The 19508-nt window shown below is 51.5% G+C and overlaps 1 protein-coding gene and 1 pseudogene across 6 annotated transcripts in view; one reads left to right on the forward strand and one right to left on the reverse strand.

Moving 5' to 3' along the window:
• Window positions 1–738: 738 nt before the first annotated feature.
• Window positions 739–19508, reverse strand: part of Vangl2 (VANGL planar cell polarity protein 2) — a 29168-nt gene continuing 10398 nt past the window's right edge. For 3 of the 5 annotated variants that reach the window (XM_006990592.4, XM_042258623.2, XM_042258624.2), the window contains 7 exons: window positions 15393–15655; window positions 14806–14926; window positions 10787–11394; window positions 9881–10017; window positions 9262–9397; window positions 5426–5657; window positions 739–4427 (listed from right to left, as the gene is read on the reverse strand). In XM_006990592.4, the coding sequence (XP_006990654.1) occupies window positions 4167–4427; window positions 5426–5657; window positions 9262–9397; window positions 9881–10017; window positions 10787–11394; window positions 14806–14926; window positions 15393–15463 (1566 nt within the window). In that variant the 5' untranslated portion in view covers window positions 15464–15655 and the 3' untranslated portion in view covers window positions 739–4166. Of the gene's footprint in view, window positions 4428–5425; window positions 5658–9261; window positions 9398–9880; window positions 10018–10786; window positions 11395–14805; window positions 14927–15392; window positions 15656–15766; window positions 19485–19508 lie in introns of those variants that run through there. The other 2 variants (XM_042258626.2, XM_042258625.2) reach the window with 2 other exon arrangements.
• LOC107402908 (large ribosomal subunit protein uL23 pseudogene) lies at window positions 11387–13729 on the forward strand (annotated as a pseudogene). The gene is made up of 2 exons (XR_013043398.1): window positions 11387–12252; window positions 12770–13729. The product of XR_013043398.1 is annotated as a large ribosomal subunit protein uL23 pseudogene (transcript).

Raw genomic sequence — 19508 nt, forward strand, 5'->3', positions numbered from 1 at the left:
CTGGTCGTGATGGGGGGGAAGGGGCATGACTGAGAGGAAGAGGGAGGGGGAACTGTTGTCGGGGATGTATTGCCTGAGAGAAGAATAAACAAAGAGAAAAAAGATTTCATATCTATATAAAAAATTATATATACATATACATACATACATACATACACACACACATACATACATATGAATGAGTACAGTTCCCAGAGGCCAGAAGAGGGCACCAGATCCCCTGGAGCTGGAGTTACAGGTGGTTATGAGCTATTGCCAGTGTAGGTGCTGGGAACCAAACTCGAGCAACAGGTGCTCTTAACACCGAGCCATCTCTCCAGCCCCAGGATTCCAACTTTTGAAAATAAATAAAACCAGAGGTGAAGTTTGGGGACTTTTCTAAATGCAATGTGAGGCGCCATCACATCAGCACTTTCTGGTTTAAACAGCCCACTCCAGTCCTTCATGTGGAGGCCATGCACACGCGGGCTTACTAGGGAAGACACGGGCTGAAAGTAATCCCTTCCTCCTCATCCCGACGACCACGCCCGGAAGATTAACCCTCGCAGCTCCCTCTCCCCTCAGAATCAGGGTGAACAGCAAGCAGTTTCCTTTCTCCCCTCCTCCTCCTCCACGCTGCCCGGGGACTGTGGCAAGACAAGGCTCACACTGCCCCCTACTGCCCAGTCACATGTTCTCTCTGCCTTGACCACCTCCAGCTCCCACTTTGAAAAAAGGAAAGCGACAGGATACCCCCACAAAAGTCAAATGTCTTTATTTTATATATAAAAAAAATTTGTACAGTTTTAGTTCCTATGTTTAAGAAAAAAAATCCCTAAAATTGCCATAATGTTTAATCCACTGCAAACGGTAAAAACAAGCTTTTTATATATTAAAAAAAATTTACATTTTACAATTTTCTACATGCATGCACAAGGTCTCAGCTCTGTAACCAAAAAAAAAAAAAGTAAAGAAAAGAAAGAGAAAGAAAGAAGATAAGATTTTTTTAAAAAAGAAAGAAAAAAGGAAATGGGGGAGAGGGAATAAAAAAATCTAGATTCAACAATGGAAAATTCTACATTTACACAATCTCACTTGGAAGAGATTCAAGAAGTCCCTTCCTTCTGCACACAGAAGAACAAATCACAACAACCACACATCAGAACGGAATCCATCAGCAGATGTTGCCCCATGGGGAGAACAGGGAGGGAAAAGAGACTGACAGACACCAGGAAGGGACAAGGCAAAGCGAGGCCCAACCAAGAGGAAAAGCACAAACCCAGGACACAGACATCTGGAGTGCGGACCTCCCAGGAATCCCGCCTCCTTGCCGCTAATCGGGGTTTACAGTGGGGATGCTGTGGAGGCTAGGAGGAAAAGCATAAGGGAAGAGATGGAAGGAGGCAGGAAGACGTGAGAGGGAGACTGCAGGGACATAAATAAAAACAGAGCAAGAACACATACTTAGGAGACACCAGAAAGGGGCCAATGGGGACAGCGACAGAGTGGCGAGGTAGGTGAAGGACTGAGGCACGGTGTCCTGGTGTGGAGGGAAGAGAGGTAAGCACTCCAAGGTCATGAAAACAAAGGCCAAGTTGTGCAGTGGGGATGAGCTAGGATGCCACACAGACAGAGAAACAGGCGCACTGAAGTAGCCCAGCACAGCATCCCCTATGGTGACGGTGTTGGGCTGGGTAGGCACATTCCTACGGCGGAAGAATAGAAACCAAGTGAGTGGGGACAGGATTGGAGGGGAAACTGCCCAGAGGGACTGAGTCAGCTGCCCACCCATAGCAGGTCACAGCATGAAGACAACTTCTTATTCTGGAGAAGCAAAAGACACACAGACACACAGACACACAGACACACAGAGATAAACACACAGGCACAGATACACCTCTCCTCTCTCTCTCTCTCTCTCTCTCTCTCACACACACACACACACACACACACACACACAGAGCTATACACTTGACAATTCATCCTGACATTTTAAAAAATAATAACAACCAAAGTAGACAAAGATACCACAGTTCTGACACAAAGGACCAAAACGCTACCATCTTAGTCACAGCCCTTAGTGCTTAGACAGAGTCAGGGAAACTTTTTCTTTTCGTTTTAGGGAAAAGGAATGAAAGTATCACAGTGATTAAAAAACATGGCAGGTTCTTAAAATAAACACTCCTGTGCCCCTAACCTAGGGCATCAACTAAGATCCCAAACATTTTCCTTCTGCCCTCCCCCACCCACTGCTCAAACCAACACCACACCCCATTCTTGCCCATAAAGGCAGCGACCCCAATCACCATCCAGGCCTGGCTTTCCAGGATAGTGAGGTATTTATGTGACCCAAAAAGGACTCCTCTGAAACCTGATTTTTTTTTTTTTTAAAGAAAAGATACCTTCCTATGACCCAAGTACAAACTAATTTCACTGGAGTCTATCCAGGAACCTCTACCACAGCCTGGAGGTTAACTCCGAGGGCCCTGCCTAAGTCAGCTCCAAAAGCCCATCCCTGTGGGAACAAAGTAAGCACTAACGGATGAGCCCCTTTGTAAGGGGTGGGTGGGCTGTGGATCCCACAGCCTCACAGCGGGGTCAATGGGTACCTCATCTCAGTTTGTGCTTTGCACAGAAAATGCCAGCAAAATTTCCAGGGAAGTGAAGGACCTACGCAGGGGCTTTGGGAGTTGTTTAGAGAAGTGGCCCAGGAGCCCAGCTCCATCCCAGCCATCAGAACCATCCTCCACACGGACGCCGGAGGGATGGATGTGGGTATTTTCTATGTCTATTCCTTGTGATAAAAAAAAAATGATTTAAAGGCGTCTAATTTAAAGGTTCAAATTTGCTCTGAAAATATCCATTTGAGGGTTAGTGAATCCTGCTCAAAATGAGCTTTAAATTACTGAGAGTCAGATTCGGTGCAAAGGCTATGTTAGTTAAAATGGGGTGAGGAGCTAAGACCCATAAAAGGCAGGAATCCTGGTCCCTCGCCCCAATATGGAGCCTAGAAAGCGAGGCAGGGAGAGAAGAGGATGGGACCCTGGAAGGCCATGGAAAAGAGACCCCTGAGGCAAAGAACTGGACTTAAGGCAGGGGATGAGAAGGAGCTGCTGGGCCCTCCCCTAAGAAGAGATGAGGCCACAGGTCTCTAGAGCTGCAAGTCAACAGGATTGGGGTAGCTGGTGCAGAGAAGAAAAATGTCTTAAGACCATAGGGTTGGTCAGGGTCTGCACGTCATAAAGTCCCGACAGAAGTTGACATGCATCCTTCACAGGTAAGGGTGGGAATGAACAGCTCAGAGGGGTAAAGGTCAATGGGTTCAGAGGGATGGGGGGGGGGGTCAATGACAAGGGTCTCTCCAACCTCAGGGGTCTCTCCCGCCCTTCCCCTCAGGAAATACTGGGACCTCCCCCACAGCCCTGGTCAAGTGGTCAAAGAGGTTCCACCTCAGTTTGCCTATGATCATGTGATCACACAGGTCAGGAACAGCAGTGAAGACTCCTGGGGGGGCAGGTGGGGCTCCCTGCTTGTTCTGTGTATGTGTGTGGACCAGGAAAGCACAGCTGTAACAGTGGGAAGCAAGTAACACTGCAGGGAGATTCCTAACTCTGGGACTACTGTCACGGGTGCATCCTTGCCCGGGGACTCGGGGCTATGGGTGGGGACAAGGAATAGGGCTAGCTGCTGTCCCGCAGGAGTTTGGCACCATGGCTCTCTAGGATCAAAGCTGTGCCGCCCCTGCCCCCCCCCCAGAGAACCCCTATTAGAGGCCACTGGAGAGCAGGGCTCTGCGAACTTAGGTCTATTAAGTGGGAGCTCTGGGTTAGGGTACAATCAAGGCCCTGCACGCGCGCCCTTTGAGGAGGGACTTCCACCCAGGGGACGAACGGGGTAGGAGGCACTGTTTCCTGCAGAGCCTGGAGTGATACAAACTTGGGGGTGGGGAGCAGGGTGGTTCCCAGATATTGTTAAAGCAAGGTGGTCTCTCCAGATTTACATGGGGAAACTGAGGAAGAGGGGTGGAGACCAGATACAGGATAAGTTAATTCAAGTAAAAAAAAAAAACAAAAAACAAAAGCAAGAGCGAGAGGAAGGAGGGTGGCAGACACGTGACGGGGCCCGAGATCCAAGCCACTCCCCACTCCGCAGAAACCCCCACATCCCCCTCCCCTGCCGTCGCAAAGTCACACGGAGGTCTCCGACTGCAGCCGCATGACAAACTTATGTGACTTGGGATCCACAAATTCCTCAGAGAGTTTGAAGAAGGGCACCTTCTTGGTGCTCACCACCAGGCTGAAGTCCTGGCGTTTTAAGAGGAAAACGATGCCATCCTTAAGCCCGTTGGTCACCGGCTCCTCGCTCACCAAGGTCCACTGTTTGGCCAGCCAACGTTCCTTGTGGTACTGGATGGTAGGTCCAGCTGCCAAGTATCGCTCCAGAAAGGCCTGAGGAGGGGAGAAGACACTGCCTGGGCATCTCTCCGCCCCCACCCACCCACCCACCCTTCATCCTCTGACAACACACAGCTTTCAAGGCGAGCCAAGAGGCTTTGGAGCTCATTCTACACACACGAACAAGTATCTTCACATGCGAGAGCAGAAGAGGGCCTGAGGGAAGCTTGATGTATAGACAAGGAGGATGACATGCACAGAATATAGTGATATAGCTCCAGTCAGGACCGGAATTCTCTCCCGTCCTTTACTCTGTTCCTTGCACCAGGCTGTGCCCGGGGCAACTCAAACCTCTTTCCTTCCCTTCCATACAGGTTATATGATTAGAGCCATACGGGTCCGCACTCAGAGGGATGTGGGCCAAGCCAAGATTCAAGTGCAACTGTGTGTGTGTGTGTGTGTGTGTGTGTGTGTGTGTGTGTGTGTGTGTACATGTGTGTGTGTGTGTGTGTGTACATGTGTGTATGCATTGCGTGTGTGTGTGTGTGTGTGTGTGTGTGTGTGTGTGTGTGTGTACATGTGTGTGTGTGTGTGTGCATTAAAATCAGGAGCTCAGGCCTGATCTAGCACTGAGCTCCATTCCCAGCCTCTTTATCACCGTCTCAGCCAAGAAGGCTCCGAGAAAGCCATTCTAGGAAGCTGGCAACTGGGTGGAGGTCGTCCACAGCTAACAGTAAGCACAGGCAAAAGCTTACTTTGGGGGTGAAGGGGACAGGAAGGGAAAGGTGAGACTCGGGATGCAGACAACATTCCAGAGCCTTCTGAAGATGAGACACAGGCCTCTGACATCCCCCAAACGGTTCAGAAGCCTGCCCTCGCCTCCTCCGCTCCACGCGGACAGGATGGATGGGGTGGGGACGAGAAAAGAGGTCACAGGGAAGAGGTGAGGGTGAGGCCACGAGAGGGAAGGTGAGTGAGGAGAGACGCAGGGAATACAGCCACCAACCAAAAGAAGGCGGACGCGGAGCAAGGTGGAGGAGCAGCAGGCCTACCTTGGGTGTCATGTCGTGAGTGATGCAGAATTCCAGGTGCTGCAGGATGCTCTCCATGGTGTGGTAAGGCTGCTGCTTGGTGGTCCGAAGGTACTTCTGCATGGCACGGGCCATGGATGCAAAGATGGCTTGGGCTGCTTCCCGGGGATCCATCACCTCCCTGGGGTTCTTCTGCTCCTCTTCCTGCAGCCGCTTAATGTGAGTGAAGGCCTCCTCCACCGCCACCACGAGCCTGGGGGACAGGCAGTTTCTGGACCAGATGCCCACCGCTCACTCTACCCTCTACCTACCAGACTGCTGCTGGCTGCAGCCGTCAGAGCGAGGTCAGGCCTCCCTCTCTGCTCTCCCTGAAGTAACAGAAGCCCATTTGGAGCCCAGCGCCTGGGGACTAAGAGATGGGAGCGGTGTTTTCCTCAGGGGCAACAAGAAACAGCTGTAGAACTCAGTGGACTCAGACTAGGGACTTAAAGTGAACAGGCCCTGCACCAAATTCGGAAAGACACCTAGGAACTACGCTACCGAAAAGGCCAAGTATCCCGTCAGACCCAAGGAAAAGACTCCACACCACACTACACTATGTAAAAAATTAATAGATATGAGTAAAGGGAAATGGCAAATTACCATCATATCATTATCATCATTATTATTTATTATTACTATTAAAGTTATTTATGTGTGTGTGTGGGCATACACATGCCTTCTGTGGAGGTTTGAGAAATCCCTTCTCTCCAACACACGGATTCTGGGGATTGAACTCAGGTCATCCGGCTTTACTCCTGACCCTGGAAATGACATTTCTATTCAGCCACAGTAGCAGAGGCAATGCTGACACCTGACTGGAGGTTGCTGGGGAGGTGGGGTGGGGGGGATACCTGCAGCAGCTAAAGTCAACCAAGAACTGGCATCTAAAACACACAAAGAATTCACTACGAATCAGGAAGGAAAGGGTAAGGACCTTTAAAAAATAAGGAATAAAAGAGGAGGCGGAGAAGACAGTTCGGCAGGGAAAGGGACTTGCCACCGAGCCTGACAACCTCAGTTCTACAACCTGGACCTACATGGTGCAAGAAGAAAAACCACACCAGAAGCTGTCCTCGAGCCTCCATGGGAACTCTGAAGTGCGCGTGGCTACATGGACACATAAATAAGTAAATGTAATGGTTTTTGTTTTGTTTTGTTTTGTTTTGAGTGGGCAAAGGAGCCAGGAATGATGACACATTCCTATAATCCCAGCACTTGGTAAGCAGAGGCAGGAGAATCACAGGATCCAGACCAGGCTGGTCTACTTAGTGAGACTCTGTCTCAAAAAACTAAATTCAAATACAATCAGACCAAAGCAGTAAAGGATTCATATGAAATCCGAAAGATACCAGGCAAGCAGAGATACAAACTAAACATTAACCAGGGGCTGGAGAGAGGGCTCAGTGGTTCAGAGCACCAGCTGCTCCTGCAGAGTACCCAGGTTCCGTTCCTAGCACACACACCCCCACATGACAGTTCACAGCTGTATGTAACTCCAGGTCCAAGGGATCCCATGCCCTTTTCTACCTCCCTGGGCATCAGGCACACACATAGTACAGATACATACAGGCAAAACAATAATACACATAAAATAATTTTTTTAATTTTTAAAAATTAATAATAAAACATTAATAAGATGCTTCTTCATCAAAATGGAAGATAACTATAATCCTAACACTGGATAGGAAGTCAGGGGCATTCTGTGAACTACAGTGCAGCAGTAACACATGACGAGAGGGACATACAGAGCACATGGGTGAACCGCAAAACACATTAAAGAGGAAGAAGAAAAAAGTCAGTTTACCAGGAGGACTTGTATGAGTTCGAGGTCAGCCTGTCTACATAACGAGTTCCAGGCCAGCCAAGGCTACATAGATGACTTTAACAGCACAGAGGCACACAAACCCACACATCACTTGTTCAAAAACACAGATTTTTAAGGAACTCAAACTAGATTCAAGTAGATGAAGAAAGACTGTGAAGAAACTATGACCAAAAGGTGGTAAGGGCTGAGAACAATGAGAAGTGTTCTGCACTCTAAGTCCAAAACCCAAAATAAAACCCACAGACCTAAGAATAGGATTGGCCTGAAGAGACAGGATAAGAATGCATGTGAGGCCTATAGCCAAGAATCCAGGCACCTCAGGACCTTCAACGAGCTGAGGATGGAACTCTGGGCTAGCACATGCCATCTGTCTGTATGTCTAGTTTCTGTGCATCCTTTTGCCTCCGTTAGTAAAGTTTCTTCTGAAAAGGTCTTTTTGTTTCAGGTGAACCAAAGTTGCCTACCAGCTACAAGCAAAATAACAGAAGAGGAAATAAACCCATGCACCAAGAGTGACAGAGGCAGGCCATGATATCCAAGACCCTAGTCAGGGGGAAATGGCAAAAGGGGCCATCACTGGTTTCTTTCCAACAACAGGAAATGTCCCAGAATTAGAACCGGTGGTCTTTGTCCTCCCGGGGACAAGATGGGGCTGTCTCTCCACCCAGACACCTAGACAAGGAAAGTGGGGAGAGGGAAGGGTGGATTTCTAGCCCCGTATTTCTGCTCCTCTTTTCTCCAGTGAAATCCTGGAAGCTCCAGGTGGAACCTGGTAGCAGCAGACATTGAGAAAGAGTCTTCGGGTACGATTTAAGTTCTTACGACAAAGGGAAAAGTCAAGACAGGGTTTAAGAATTTACCAAGAGGCCAGGCGTGGTGGGGACACCTTTAATCCCAGCTCTTGAGAGGACCAAGATCTCCGTGAGTTTGAGGCCAACTTAAGCTACCTAGTAAGTTCCAGGACAGCCAGGGTTACTTAGTAAGACCCTGTCTCAATAAAACAAACAACAACAACAACAACAACAAAAGATCCAAGTAAAAGATGGCCTGTACTTTTAATCCCAGCACCAGGGAAGCAGATTCCGGCAGACCCCTGGGACTTGGGGGCCAGCTTAGTATAACCTAATGGTGAGTTCCAGAGCAATGAAGATTCCATCTCAAAACACAAAGTGGATGACACCTGAGGAACGATAGCCCAGGTTGTCCTCTGACCTCCATATACTTGTGCGCGCGCGCAAGCACACAGATAGATAGATAGATAGATAGATAGATAGATAGATAGATAGATAGATAGATAGATAGATAGATGATAGATAGATGATTGATAGATAGATAGATAGATGATAGATAGATAGATAGATAGATAGATAGATAGATAGATAGATAGATAGATAGATAGATAGATAGATAGATAGATAGATGATAGATAGATATAGATAGATAGATAGATAGATAGATAGATAGATAGATAGATAGATAGATAGACAGACAGACAGACAGATATCCTTTGAGGCCTGAAAACCAGTCTTCCCTGTAGATGGCAAAAGTCAGAAAGAGCAGGCTCCTGTTAGAAAAAGCTGGAAACTGTGGGGAAGCATGACTTGAAAGGATTCCATCAAAAGCCAGGGAGCTTTGGAAGAGAAGCCTGGGTTCAGACGAGAGTTGTACAGATTTTAGCCTTCAAGGTCCTTTTAGCCTTCAAGGTCCAAGCAGATGGCCCAGCCAACCTGAACCTGACCCGGGAAACAGAGCAATTATAAATGTGCTGTTTTACCGCTGCCGAGTCTGTGGTCATCGGCCATGGAAGAGCTAGAAAACGAATACTCAAAACCTGATCATCACTCTTCTATTTCCGGCAGGTATAAGGGCCTCCTGGGCTTCTGCTCCCCAGCTCCCCCCACAGGCACCACCGCCGCCGTCCCCATTCTATTGGCTCTTCCTCTCCCTCAGGCACTCACCGAGCCCTGAACTCACACAAGCTGGTACCCACCTGGCCCTGCGCTTGCGCACTCTGCGCTCATGCTCGGCCTCCTCGTAGTAATACTCGTTGTGGCTGTTGTCCCGCCTCCGCGCCGCTGCCGCAATCACAGCCCTTGACTGGCCAGTGGAGTTATTGGTGCTGTTTTCTGCACAGGATCAGGACAGAGGAGATGGTCAAAAAAAAAAAAAAGAGTGCAGCCCTCTGCACATGGTTGGAGCTCTGGGACCATGGCCTGACGCATCCAGAGGATGTGTCCCCACCACCCGGCAAGGCCTCCCAGTCCCAGCCCTCCTGGCCACCTCTGGGAGAAACTGCAGGAAAGCAACCAGGAAGGCATCGGAAGGGCAGAAGTCCTGCATGTAAGCCTCCTGCTGCAGGAGGCTTAGCAGCTCAGGGCCAAAGGGTAGAGAGACCAGGGCTGTGAGAAGACAACAGGCGCTAAACCAGGGGCTACACCGTAGCATAAAGAGGATCAGCAGCTAAGACCAGCTAGCTACCTGAAGTCAAGGGAAAATGACAGAACAGAGAGGGCTTGGGACACAGGCCAGAGGAAGGAAAAGGCAAGGGAAGTATCGTGGAGTCCTGCTTAGGAAGAGGCCAGGAGGGGCGGAGGCGCAGGGCCGCTCACCCTCTCCGAGAGAATACACCTTGAAGCCAGACACTTTCTTGGCCAGGACGGACTTGGGCAGGTTGAGGAGGGCGGGGTTGTAGACAGGGAAGTCATGGTAATACTTCTCCAGGATCCACACTGCCACTCGCTGGATGCTGTTGGGGAGACGGCAGGAGGGGGGGGGAGGGAGGAGGGACAGACAAGGGGCGCAGGGGAAGGGACACATCAGGGCAGGTCGGCAGGGCTGGAGAGGACACATGACGGGGACAAGCTGCTTCCAGGAAGCCTGGCTCAAGCCTGAGGTCTACTTACCAGGTCCCTAACCTTGCCCCATGGCTGGGTCTGCCTAGTCATTTCCTACCAGGCTGAAGCCCAGAGGTAAAAGGGCCCCAGCCAACCTCAACCCCCTCCAACATTCTCCCAAGGTTCCTGGCGGGACCTGGGAGGTGCCACTGATGCTCTGCCCAGCCAAGGGGAGGGAGGGAGACATCCTGCCCACCAGCCTGGTGGGAGGTGACTTTCTCTCTCTCCCTCTGGCGGTCCATCCTCTGGCCAGCTCATCCCAGTAGCGGTCACTGACTACTCACACAGGAAGCTGCGCCTCCCAGAAAAGTTTAGAAACCTTCTGTTTAGACCTCTCTCCGCTTTGGTCCATCCTCCTCTAAGATACCTGATTTTGAATTGCCTTTCACTCCTAGATCACAACTCCCATAGGCATCTCGCCCACAATCCTACAATCATACATGCTTTGCCATTAGGCTGAAAATATCACTGAACTCTCTTCCTGTGTGCAAACTCCCTCCCGCCCAGCCCCTCTAATCCATCACTTACTGTCCCCACCATCACACCCTCCCTCCCGCCCAAACCCTGTCAAGGTCTCCTCTTGGTCCTCAGCAAGTCCCACCTACTGCCATGCACTCATACCTGAGATGGCCGACATTGTAGAAGCGGCTGGCCCCGTCCGTCGATCGCACGACCTTGAGCGTGAACTGGGGCTGGAGCTGGCGTAGCTCCAGCAGAACCACAGCCAGGTAGTGCACGAAGAGCAGGGCGTCCACTAGCGAAACGGCAAACTGCACCACGCCCTGGTAGCTGCGCTCCCGGGCATCCAAGATGCGCACGCCGTAGAAGAGCCAGTAGGAGATAACCAGCAGGAAGACGAGCACCATGAGCAAGGCGCGCAACACGAAGACTCGGGGCAGCGAGGCCTTGGGCCGGCGGAAGAACAGAGCCCAGCTGCCCAGCAGCAGGATGAGCAGCTTGAAGGCCACAGAGATGAAGAGGCCCTCACAGGCTGTCCCACATGGCTCCAGCTCCTCCCGCCACAGCAGCGGAGGCAGAAGCAGGAAAGCCAGTGGGGTGAGGAAAGAGAGCAGCGCCAGCGTGGCCCCCGCCGCCACGCCCAAGTGGCGCGAACAATCCAGCGGGACGCTGTCCTCCATGTCCTTGGCGATGCGCGTGAGGTCATCGTGGGAGATGCTGTGCTCAGAGGTGCCTGTGACAACGGTTGTGGTTTCTCCCCAGTTGTCGTCCTACAGTCGGGAAGGGGGTGAAGAGAGAAGGGGTGAGCAGAGGCAGAGGCGCAGGCGGGCGAGGGCACTGCGGGAAGAAGACGGGAGGTCACCGCCACACACACGCAGCAGTCATCAGAGAGAGCTCGCTGAGCTCCACTGTGCGCGTGCCCATCTCGTCTCTGCAGAAACTGCAACCTGAAACTCAAGTCCCTGGGGAGCTGCATGGAGATCAGAGAGGAAAACGGTCACGTGTGCGGTGACGACCCCCAGGAAAATGGAGTGCAGGACCGCTGCCAAAAGAATAGCCTGGGCAGTGACAGTGACCCAAGTGCAGGCTTGCCAAGGCAAAACAGGCGCCTTTTTTCCAGAGAGTGACAGGCCCCGAGCTGACCCCCAGCAGCAGGTGACATGTAAAAGCTCATCTGAATTAGTGGTTCCCAACCCCAGCCACACACATTAGAATCACCTAGGGAGCTTGGAAAACATACCAATTATGCAAAGTGAGATCTGCTTGTCAACCTTTTTTTTTTTTTTTTAAAGGCTCCCAAGATGATTATAATGTTCAGCCAAGATTGGGAACTCTGCACTAAATGATCCCTGGGGGCCGCTCGTCAGAATGCACTCTGTGGACCAGCAGCGTGGAAATCACCCGGGAGCCTGTGAGAAATGCAGAACCACAGGCCCACCAAACATTGACTAAGCCTGCCCGGTCCGCACTTAAACAAGATGCCCATGAACTGTTGAGATTCAAAGAGCCGGGGATCCACGTGCAGGGGCAGAGGGCAGAGTGCCTGGGAAGGGGAAGCCAGACGCCCCTTGTGCAGGCCATGTGGCAGTGCCAGGCTAAGCAACAGACATCTCTCCCAGTCAAGTGAGGTAACGTGTGACTATGATCCCAGTACACAGGAGGTTGAAGCAGGAGGATTCGTGTGAGTTCAAGATTAGCCTGGGCCACAGAACAAGACAATCTGGGGGGGGGGGGGGGGGAGAGACAGGGGCTTTTACATGCCTGTGATCCTAGCACTTGGGGAGGTAGAGGAAGAAAGATCAGAGGTTCAAAACCAACCTCAGTAATATATTAGTAAGTTCAAGGCCAGCCTGAAGTAAATGAGACCTTGTCTTTTTAAAAAGGCATCTGTCCTCCAACCATGAGGAGCTACTACAGCTTTCTCACTAAGGGAGAAGAGGAGACAGGAAGACCAGTGAATGACCGACATAGGATATGGGAAACACGCTGCAGACTCAGGATCACCGTGGGTCTCTATGAGGCTAGCTCTGCCGGGTGGCCATCTGAATTATCAGGGTATAGGGTCTGTGGAGGATAAGCAGCGGACAGGCTGGGCTCCTCAGCCGCCCTTCAGAGTGTGATCCGCCCAAATCTGTCTCTCTGCAGTGGCTAGACACCATCTTATAAAGAAGTCCCCCTTTTCTCCAAGATGGCGCCGGAAGCGAAGAAGGAAGCTCCTGCCCCTCCCAAAGCCGAAGCCAAAGTGAAGGCCTTGAAAGCGGAGAAGGCGGTGCTGAAAGGCGTCCACAGCCACAAAAAGAAGAAGATCCGCACGTCACCCACGTTCCGGCGGCCCAAGACGCTGCGGCTCCGAAGGCAGCCCAAATATCCTCAAAAGAGCGCGCCCAGGAGAAACAAGCTTGACCTCTATGCCATCATCAAATTCCCCCGACCACTGAGTCAGCCATGAAGAAGATACAAGACAACAACACACTTGTGTTCATTGTGGATGTCAAGGCCAACAAGCACCAGGTCAACCAGGCTGGGAAGACACTCTCTGACATGGATGTGACCAAAGTTAACACTCTCATAAGGTCCAACAGAGAGAAGGCGTATGTTCGGTCAGCTCCTGACTATGATGCTCTGGATATTGCCAACAAAACTGGGATCATCTAAACTGAGTCCAGCTGGCTAATTCTAAATATACTTTTTCACCATAAAAAAAAAAAAAAAAGTAAGTTCCAAGATCACCAGGACTTTCAGTTACCCACAATTCACTTCCAGAACATTCCAGCCTGGACATATGGAAATCATACCCTGAAACCCAGGGGATGCAGGCTACAAGACTGACCCACACAGTGCAGTGTAAAGGGGTAGCCTGGGGTAGCCTGGAAGGGCCAGTGACTAGAGAACGGAGGAGTCTCCTCTCCCACAGATGGGGGAAGAATCCGATGTGAATATAGAAAATAGAAGAGCCGGCCACTGTCGGCTGTGGGACTGGAACCACACCCTCACCCGGTGACCCCAGATACACTGTCAGCCCTCTCAAAGATCAAGGCCTAGGGAACCCCACCCCAACAGGCAGTGACCTAATCATGTCTCAAGATCACTTCAAAAATCTATGAAGAGTTCCCAATGCTAGAGAGGTGTTGTCTGTCCCCCGCCCCAACCCTTCCCCTCCACCCCCGCCCCACCCCACTGAGAGAAAAGAAGCTAAGAGTCTCCATTACCTAAGATACTCCCAGGAAGAAAGTACAGGAATAAGATAAGCTCAGTGTCACTGCAAATCCTGTCCCTCCTAAACTCCAGGACTGTGTTCTGCCTACTGTCCTCTCGACCCAGGGAATGCAGTGAACCAGAAGTCAGGGCGGACACAATGGTGCCCCGTCCTGGAGAATTCTTTTCCAAGGTGCCTCCCTTAACTGCTCAGCCTCTTCTCTCTTGCCCCGGCTCCATCTCCTCTTCCCAAAACCTCTTCTTCCCTAGGACCTAGATGATGCTGTTCCACCAGCTAACAGCAGAGGGCATAAACCAGAGGGAAACCTGTGGTCTTCTCCCCAAGACCCCCGCCCTCCTACTCCAGCCTGTACCAGCCTGACTGGCGGACAGGAGCGTTGGAGGGGCAGGGACCTTTCTCCTCACTCTGCTAAAGCCCTTCCGCCTCTTGAGAAAGGGTAGGAGCCAGTACCTCCAAAAGGGTTTCCACTAAAATCCCCAGACTTCCACTGAAACACTAAACAAAGGAAGAGAACAGCAGTGCACACCCGTAATCCCTACATTTGGGAGTCAGAGACAGGAGGATTCCATTTTAAAACCAGTCTGGGGGCCAGGCATAGTAGCACACACTTTTAATCCCAGCACTCAGGGGACAGGGGCAGGCGGATTTCTGTGAGTTCTCTAGCCAGGGCTACACTGTAAGACCCTGTCTTACAACAACCACCACCACCACAAAAACAAAACAAAACAAACAAAACCCCAAGACCAGTCTGCGCTACATAATGAGTTCAAGGCCAGCCTGGGTTACAAAAAAAAAAAAAAGACCCTGTCTTGAAAAACAAACAAAAAGATACCCTTCTGGATCCTGCGTCTGTCCTAGGAGACCAGATAGCCATCTCAGCCCTTCCCTTCACTAGCCGGGCCTCCACCTCCCCGCAAGGGATCAGAAAATGTCAGAGTTAAAGCACTTTATCCCCAGTACTCACCCGCTCATCTCCCCTAGTGGACTCATTGTCCAGCAGGGGCTCTCCTGGAGCCTGGATCGTCACCGATTTATCTCCACGGCTCCCATCCCGGCTCTTAGAGCGGTGTCGGTCCCGCCGGTCCCTGCAGCCAGAGAAACAGGAACAAAAGGTCAAGAGGGAGTCAAGGTCCTTCAGGTCCCCTCCCCCCCACCTCAGCATACACCGCCGCCTCTCTCCTCCACGCAGCTGGACCCTCTCCTCCACGCAGCCGGACCCCCTCCACCACGCAGCCGGACCCCCTCCTCCACGCAGCCGGACCCTCTCCACCACGCAGCCGGACCCTCTCCACCACGCAGCCGGACCCTCTCCACCACGCAGCCGGACCCTCTCCACCATGCAGCCGGACCCTCTCCACCACGCAGCCGGACCCTCTCCTCCACGCAGCCGGACCCTCTCCACCATGCAGCCGGACCCTCTCCACCACGGAGCCGGACCCTCTCCTCCATGCAGCCGGACCCTCTCCATCACGCAGCCGGACCCTCTCCACCACGCAGCCGGACCCTCTCCTCCACGCAGCCGGACCCTCTCCACCATGCAGCCGGACTCACCGATGCTTTCGGGAGCTGCGGGAATGGCCCGACTTATAAGAATAGCCCGAGTACTGGGACTCGGTGTCCATGGCGTCTGAACGCCGTGCCTTGTAGCGCTCCAGGGCCGCGGGCTGGGGCCTCTTGGGGGGCCCCACAGCCACCTCCTTCAGCACAGGCTTCTTCAGGCCAAGAGGCACCTTTAGGAAGTCAACCGTCACCCTGAGGGACTCTATTTTGCTGGACGAGTTGGGCTTATCTCAGAGAAATTCAAGCGACGATCCCTGAGGAGATAAAGCAGTTGCTTAGGGGTCGCTCGGGCTCCCCATGGGTGAGGACACAAAAGAAAACCATCCCCAAATGTCACCAGAAGCTCGGGTAAGCCCAGACACTACCTGAGGATACCTCATTTTGGGTTCCTGTTCTGTCCAATGGCCTCAGCTCCTCCTGCTCTGCCAGCTAGAAAGACCCTCCACCCCCAGTGTGTCTAGTATTCAGGGCTGGGGCAAATGTCAGCACAGGCTTCCAGGGCAAGAAGGTCACCCAGAATAACCCAGCTTGGATGCCCCACTGGGAAGAATCAAGGCAGTACTTTCCTATTCTCAGCCAGGAAAAGGGAGACTTAGCAACACGTGCATGTATGTACAAGCTCACAAACATAATCTCTCTCTCTCTCTCTCTCTCTCTCTCTCTCTCTCTCTCTCTCTCTCTCTCTCTCTCTCTCATTGATGGGTAGATGGGGGATGGAGACTGACAACACAGTGAAGTAAAAAACAAACAGAAGCATCCTCCAAAACGCCTAAACTCTCTGGACATGCAAGATGGAAAGTCGATCTCCACTTTGGGCTGATGGGCAGCCTCCTTCATCTACCCTGCACGACTAACTCTGCAGCAGAGGGTGGCACCTCCTCCCCGATTTTCCAAGTGCCACCCCCCCATCCTTCAGAGCCCAGCCCCAACTCTCACAAAAAAGCACCAGCTACTCCAGCAACCGAGGTCATCTTCTCCACGGATGCTGCTGGCAACACTAACTGAAGTCATCACCGTGCCCTGGGCACCTCCTGCCTTCACTCACGGATGGAGCAAACCTCTCAAACTCACCGACTTGGAACTACACACTTTGCTATGCCCTGGGTGTTGTGGTGTAACTGACTCTGGGTTTACGGTCTAGGGGAAGATGCACACTGAGCAGCTAAAGCCAATAAACCCAAGCAGCCGTGTCAGCGTGGGGAAGGAAGGGAACAAGACGGTAGACAACAGGCAAATGTATTGGGGATGTTCTAAGCAAGCATTCTACCATTGAGCTAGCTACATCTCCAGCCCCACGGAGGAACTTTAAACTGAGTGTCTGGAAACTGGGGGGCGCAGGACACGACACTCAAACAGATGCCCAAGAGAGGGAGAAAAGGCCCCAGGAGAGGAAGGAATAACACCACACGAGAGAAGGCCAAGTCAAGAAAGGGCTGGTATATTTAAAGAACCACCAACCGCCAACCGAGGACCAGAGCAGAGCGGCTGACAGGAACAGCGGGAGGCAATGGGAAGGTCGGGGTTTACTCGAGGGTTATCAGGAAGCCTCTTTAGCTGTGCAGATTTGGGTTGGAAAGAAGAAAAAGCCGAAACGGAGAGAGCAGTGAGGAGGTCCTCGGCACGAAGACTTGGCCCACCAGAACCAAGGAAGAGGTAAGAAATGGACTGACTCACAGAACCAATCAAAGGCTGGCTGAGGGGGTGAGGAGCAACAAAAACACGCAGTCAAGCACACAAAGTAACACACAAAGTAAGTAAGTAAAATGCAATCAAAATAATTTAAAAAAAAAAAAAACCTAGCCTGAGCAAGGGAGAAGGTACTGGGTCTCTGGTGAGGCAGAGAATTGGGGACGATCCTGTTTGTGAAGGAGCATGTGTGGGGAGGAGCAAGCTTGGAGAGGAGAGGGCTGTGAGTACTGTTCTCCGCGCATTGAAGCTCATGGCTGTGAGGAATGGACAGCTGGGCATCCAGTGAGCTGGCGTCTGAGCTGGAGGTACGGGCAACAGGCAGAGAGACACGGCACCGAGCTCAGGAGCAGACTGTGTCATTGGATTCAAGAACTCCACACTGCACGTGAGTGAGGGAATCCAGCAAAGAGGCTGAGAAGGGGAGACCAGAGGCCAGTCGAGTGTAATCTCAAGACCACCAGTAAGACAAGTGGAATTCCAGGGAGGAATAAACACAACCAGGTCCAAGGTGGCCAAGAAGTCCATTGTTTTACGCACTGAAACAGATTTGCTTTGTGGAATTATCTTCTTTCCAACCACTTTAAATCACCAACCACTGGAGAATGAGCTGGATAAGTCACACATATTTGCAGACATCTCCCCTCCTTGCGGGTACAGAGCAAGCAACCGATACCCACCTAAGTAAACAAATACGCTTGTCTGACTGTCAGGGAAACTGCCGTTGTGGGGAGATAAGAATCAATGTGAAATCTATTCACTTCTCCTCCTAACAGAGTCAGTCCATGAGCCAGCGATATCAATACCCCCACATCAAAGCAATATGTGATAGACATACTTTGGGGACAGATATACCTCAACCCAAACCTGAACCTCTCTAAAACGAGGCCACAAACAGGGCCCACCCCATGTTCACCCCTCTGTGTACAAACTACACGCCGGGTTCCTCTACCCCTCCTCTGGGAACCCACTCTACTGGTTTACTCCTCCACGCGGTTCAGACAGGCATGGCTGCACTACTTTTTGATGTGGTTCCCACCTATTCTTTCTAGTTGTCCTCTTAAAAACTGAACTTCGCCAGGAGGCTCTGAGACCGACAGATTGGGCAGGGGAGAAAGGGGAGGGGGTGAAGTAAAGGACAAAGAAGAGCCATGGATTAGATCCAGACAGACACTAGAGCCCTCTCATCCGCCATCCTCATCCCCAAATACCTGCACTCTATTTACCAGAGCCAACAGCAGAAAGAGCCTGGGATTTACACAAAGATCTGGGTTTAAAATCCACCATCCCCACTGCTGAGCTGTGTGACTGGGGGCAAGTTACCCTTTTGTGCTTATGGCCCGGTGAGCCCTTTGGTAAGACAAGAGGTGATGATGATACCTCCTTCATAGGGTAGCTGCAAGGAACACAGGGATGAAGGAAGTGCTTCCACAGACTGTACAGCTACTAATAGTTAAGCAATTAATAAGCTCTCAGACTCCGGTCCCCAACCACTTCCTCTGAAACTAGGGAAGGCGGTGGTATAAATAAATTGTATGACTAAATAAAGAACTCTCACGCGCGCACACACACACCCACCCCAAGCAGACCCACTACTTCAAACACACCCAGATGTGAGGTGAAGCCGCTCCGTTTCCCCTGCAGATAAATTTCAAGCCAGACAGGGTGCCAGCCATCTCCCAACTCTTTGTTCTGAGTTACTTAGCCTGGAGCCCCTTCCCTTCCTCCCTAGCAAGATGAACCCCACAGCCCTGGCATACAGGGGGCTACCCAAAATGCAGCAAATCATGCTCCTCCCTCAGCTACCAAACACAGGGGGCACAAAGGACCACAACTTCTGAAGCCCTTGCCTGCTGTCCCTTTGGGGAAGGGATAAAGGGTAGGCAAAAAGATGGGCAGAAGTCCCCCCCCCTTACATAATCAGTCTCAAGAATCAGGTTTGGAGGGTCTCCCGGGTGGGCAGCGTTCCCAGGAAACAAGGTGGGGGAGGGGAATCAGTGGATGAGATCAACAAGTAGAAATGTCAGCGCGATGAGAAGACAGGAGCCGAGTCTAGACTTGGCACAGGGCAGAGCGCTGCACCCAGCTGAGGGGCAGAGGGTGGGAGGCTGTAAAAAGCGAATATGCCCCACTGTTTTTCAACTCACACACACTCCTCAAGACACAAACACAGGCACCTAGTCCCCTACTCAAACCAGCCATGGATTATCTGGGGTTAAAAGGAGGCCAAAGAAGAGAGAGGGAGAGCAGAGAGAGCCCCACACAAAAAGGAGACCCTTCTTCCCTCCAAAGGCCTTTCAGAAATAAAATTAATGGAATGTGTCTCAGTATCACCCCAAGGGAATTGGGGGGAGGGCTGAGGGGAATGTGGGGGCTTTTGTCCCGGCTGCCCAGCTTCTCCCACATTGATCACCATAGCAA

The sequence above is a fragment of the Peromyscus maniculatus genome, chromosome 11, assembly GCF_049852395.1.
Source record: "Peromyscus maniculatus bairdii isolate BWxNUB_F1_BW_parent chromosome 11, HU_Pman_BW_mat_3.1, whole genome shotgun sequence".
Taxonomy (NCBI): Eukaryota; Metazoa; Chordata; class Mammalia; order Rodentia; family Cricetidae; genus Peromyscus; species Peromyscus maniculatus.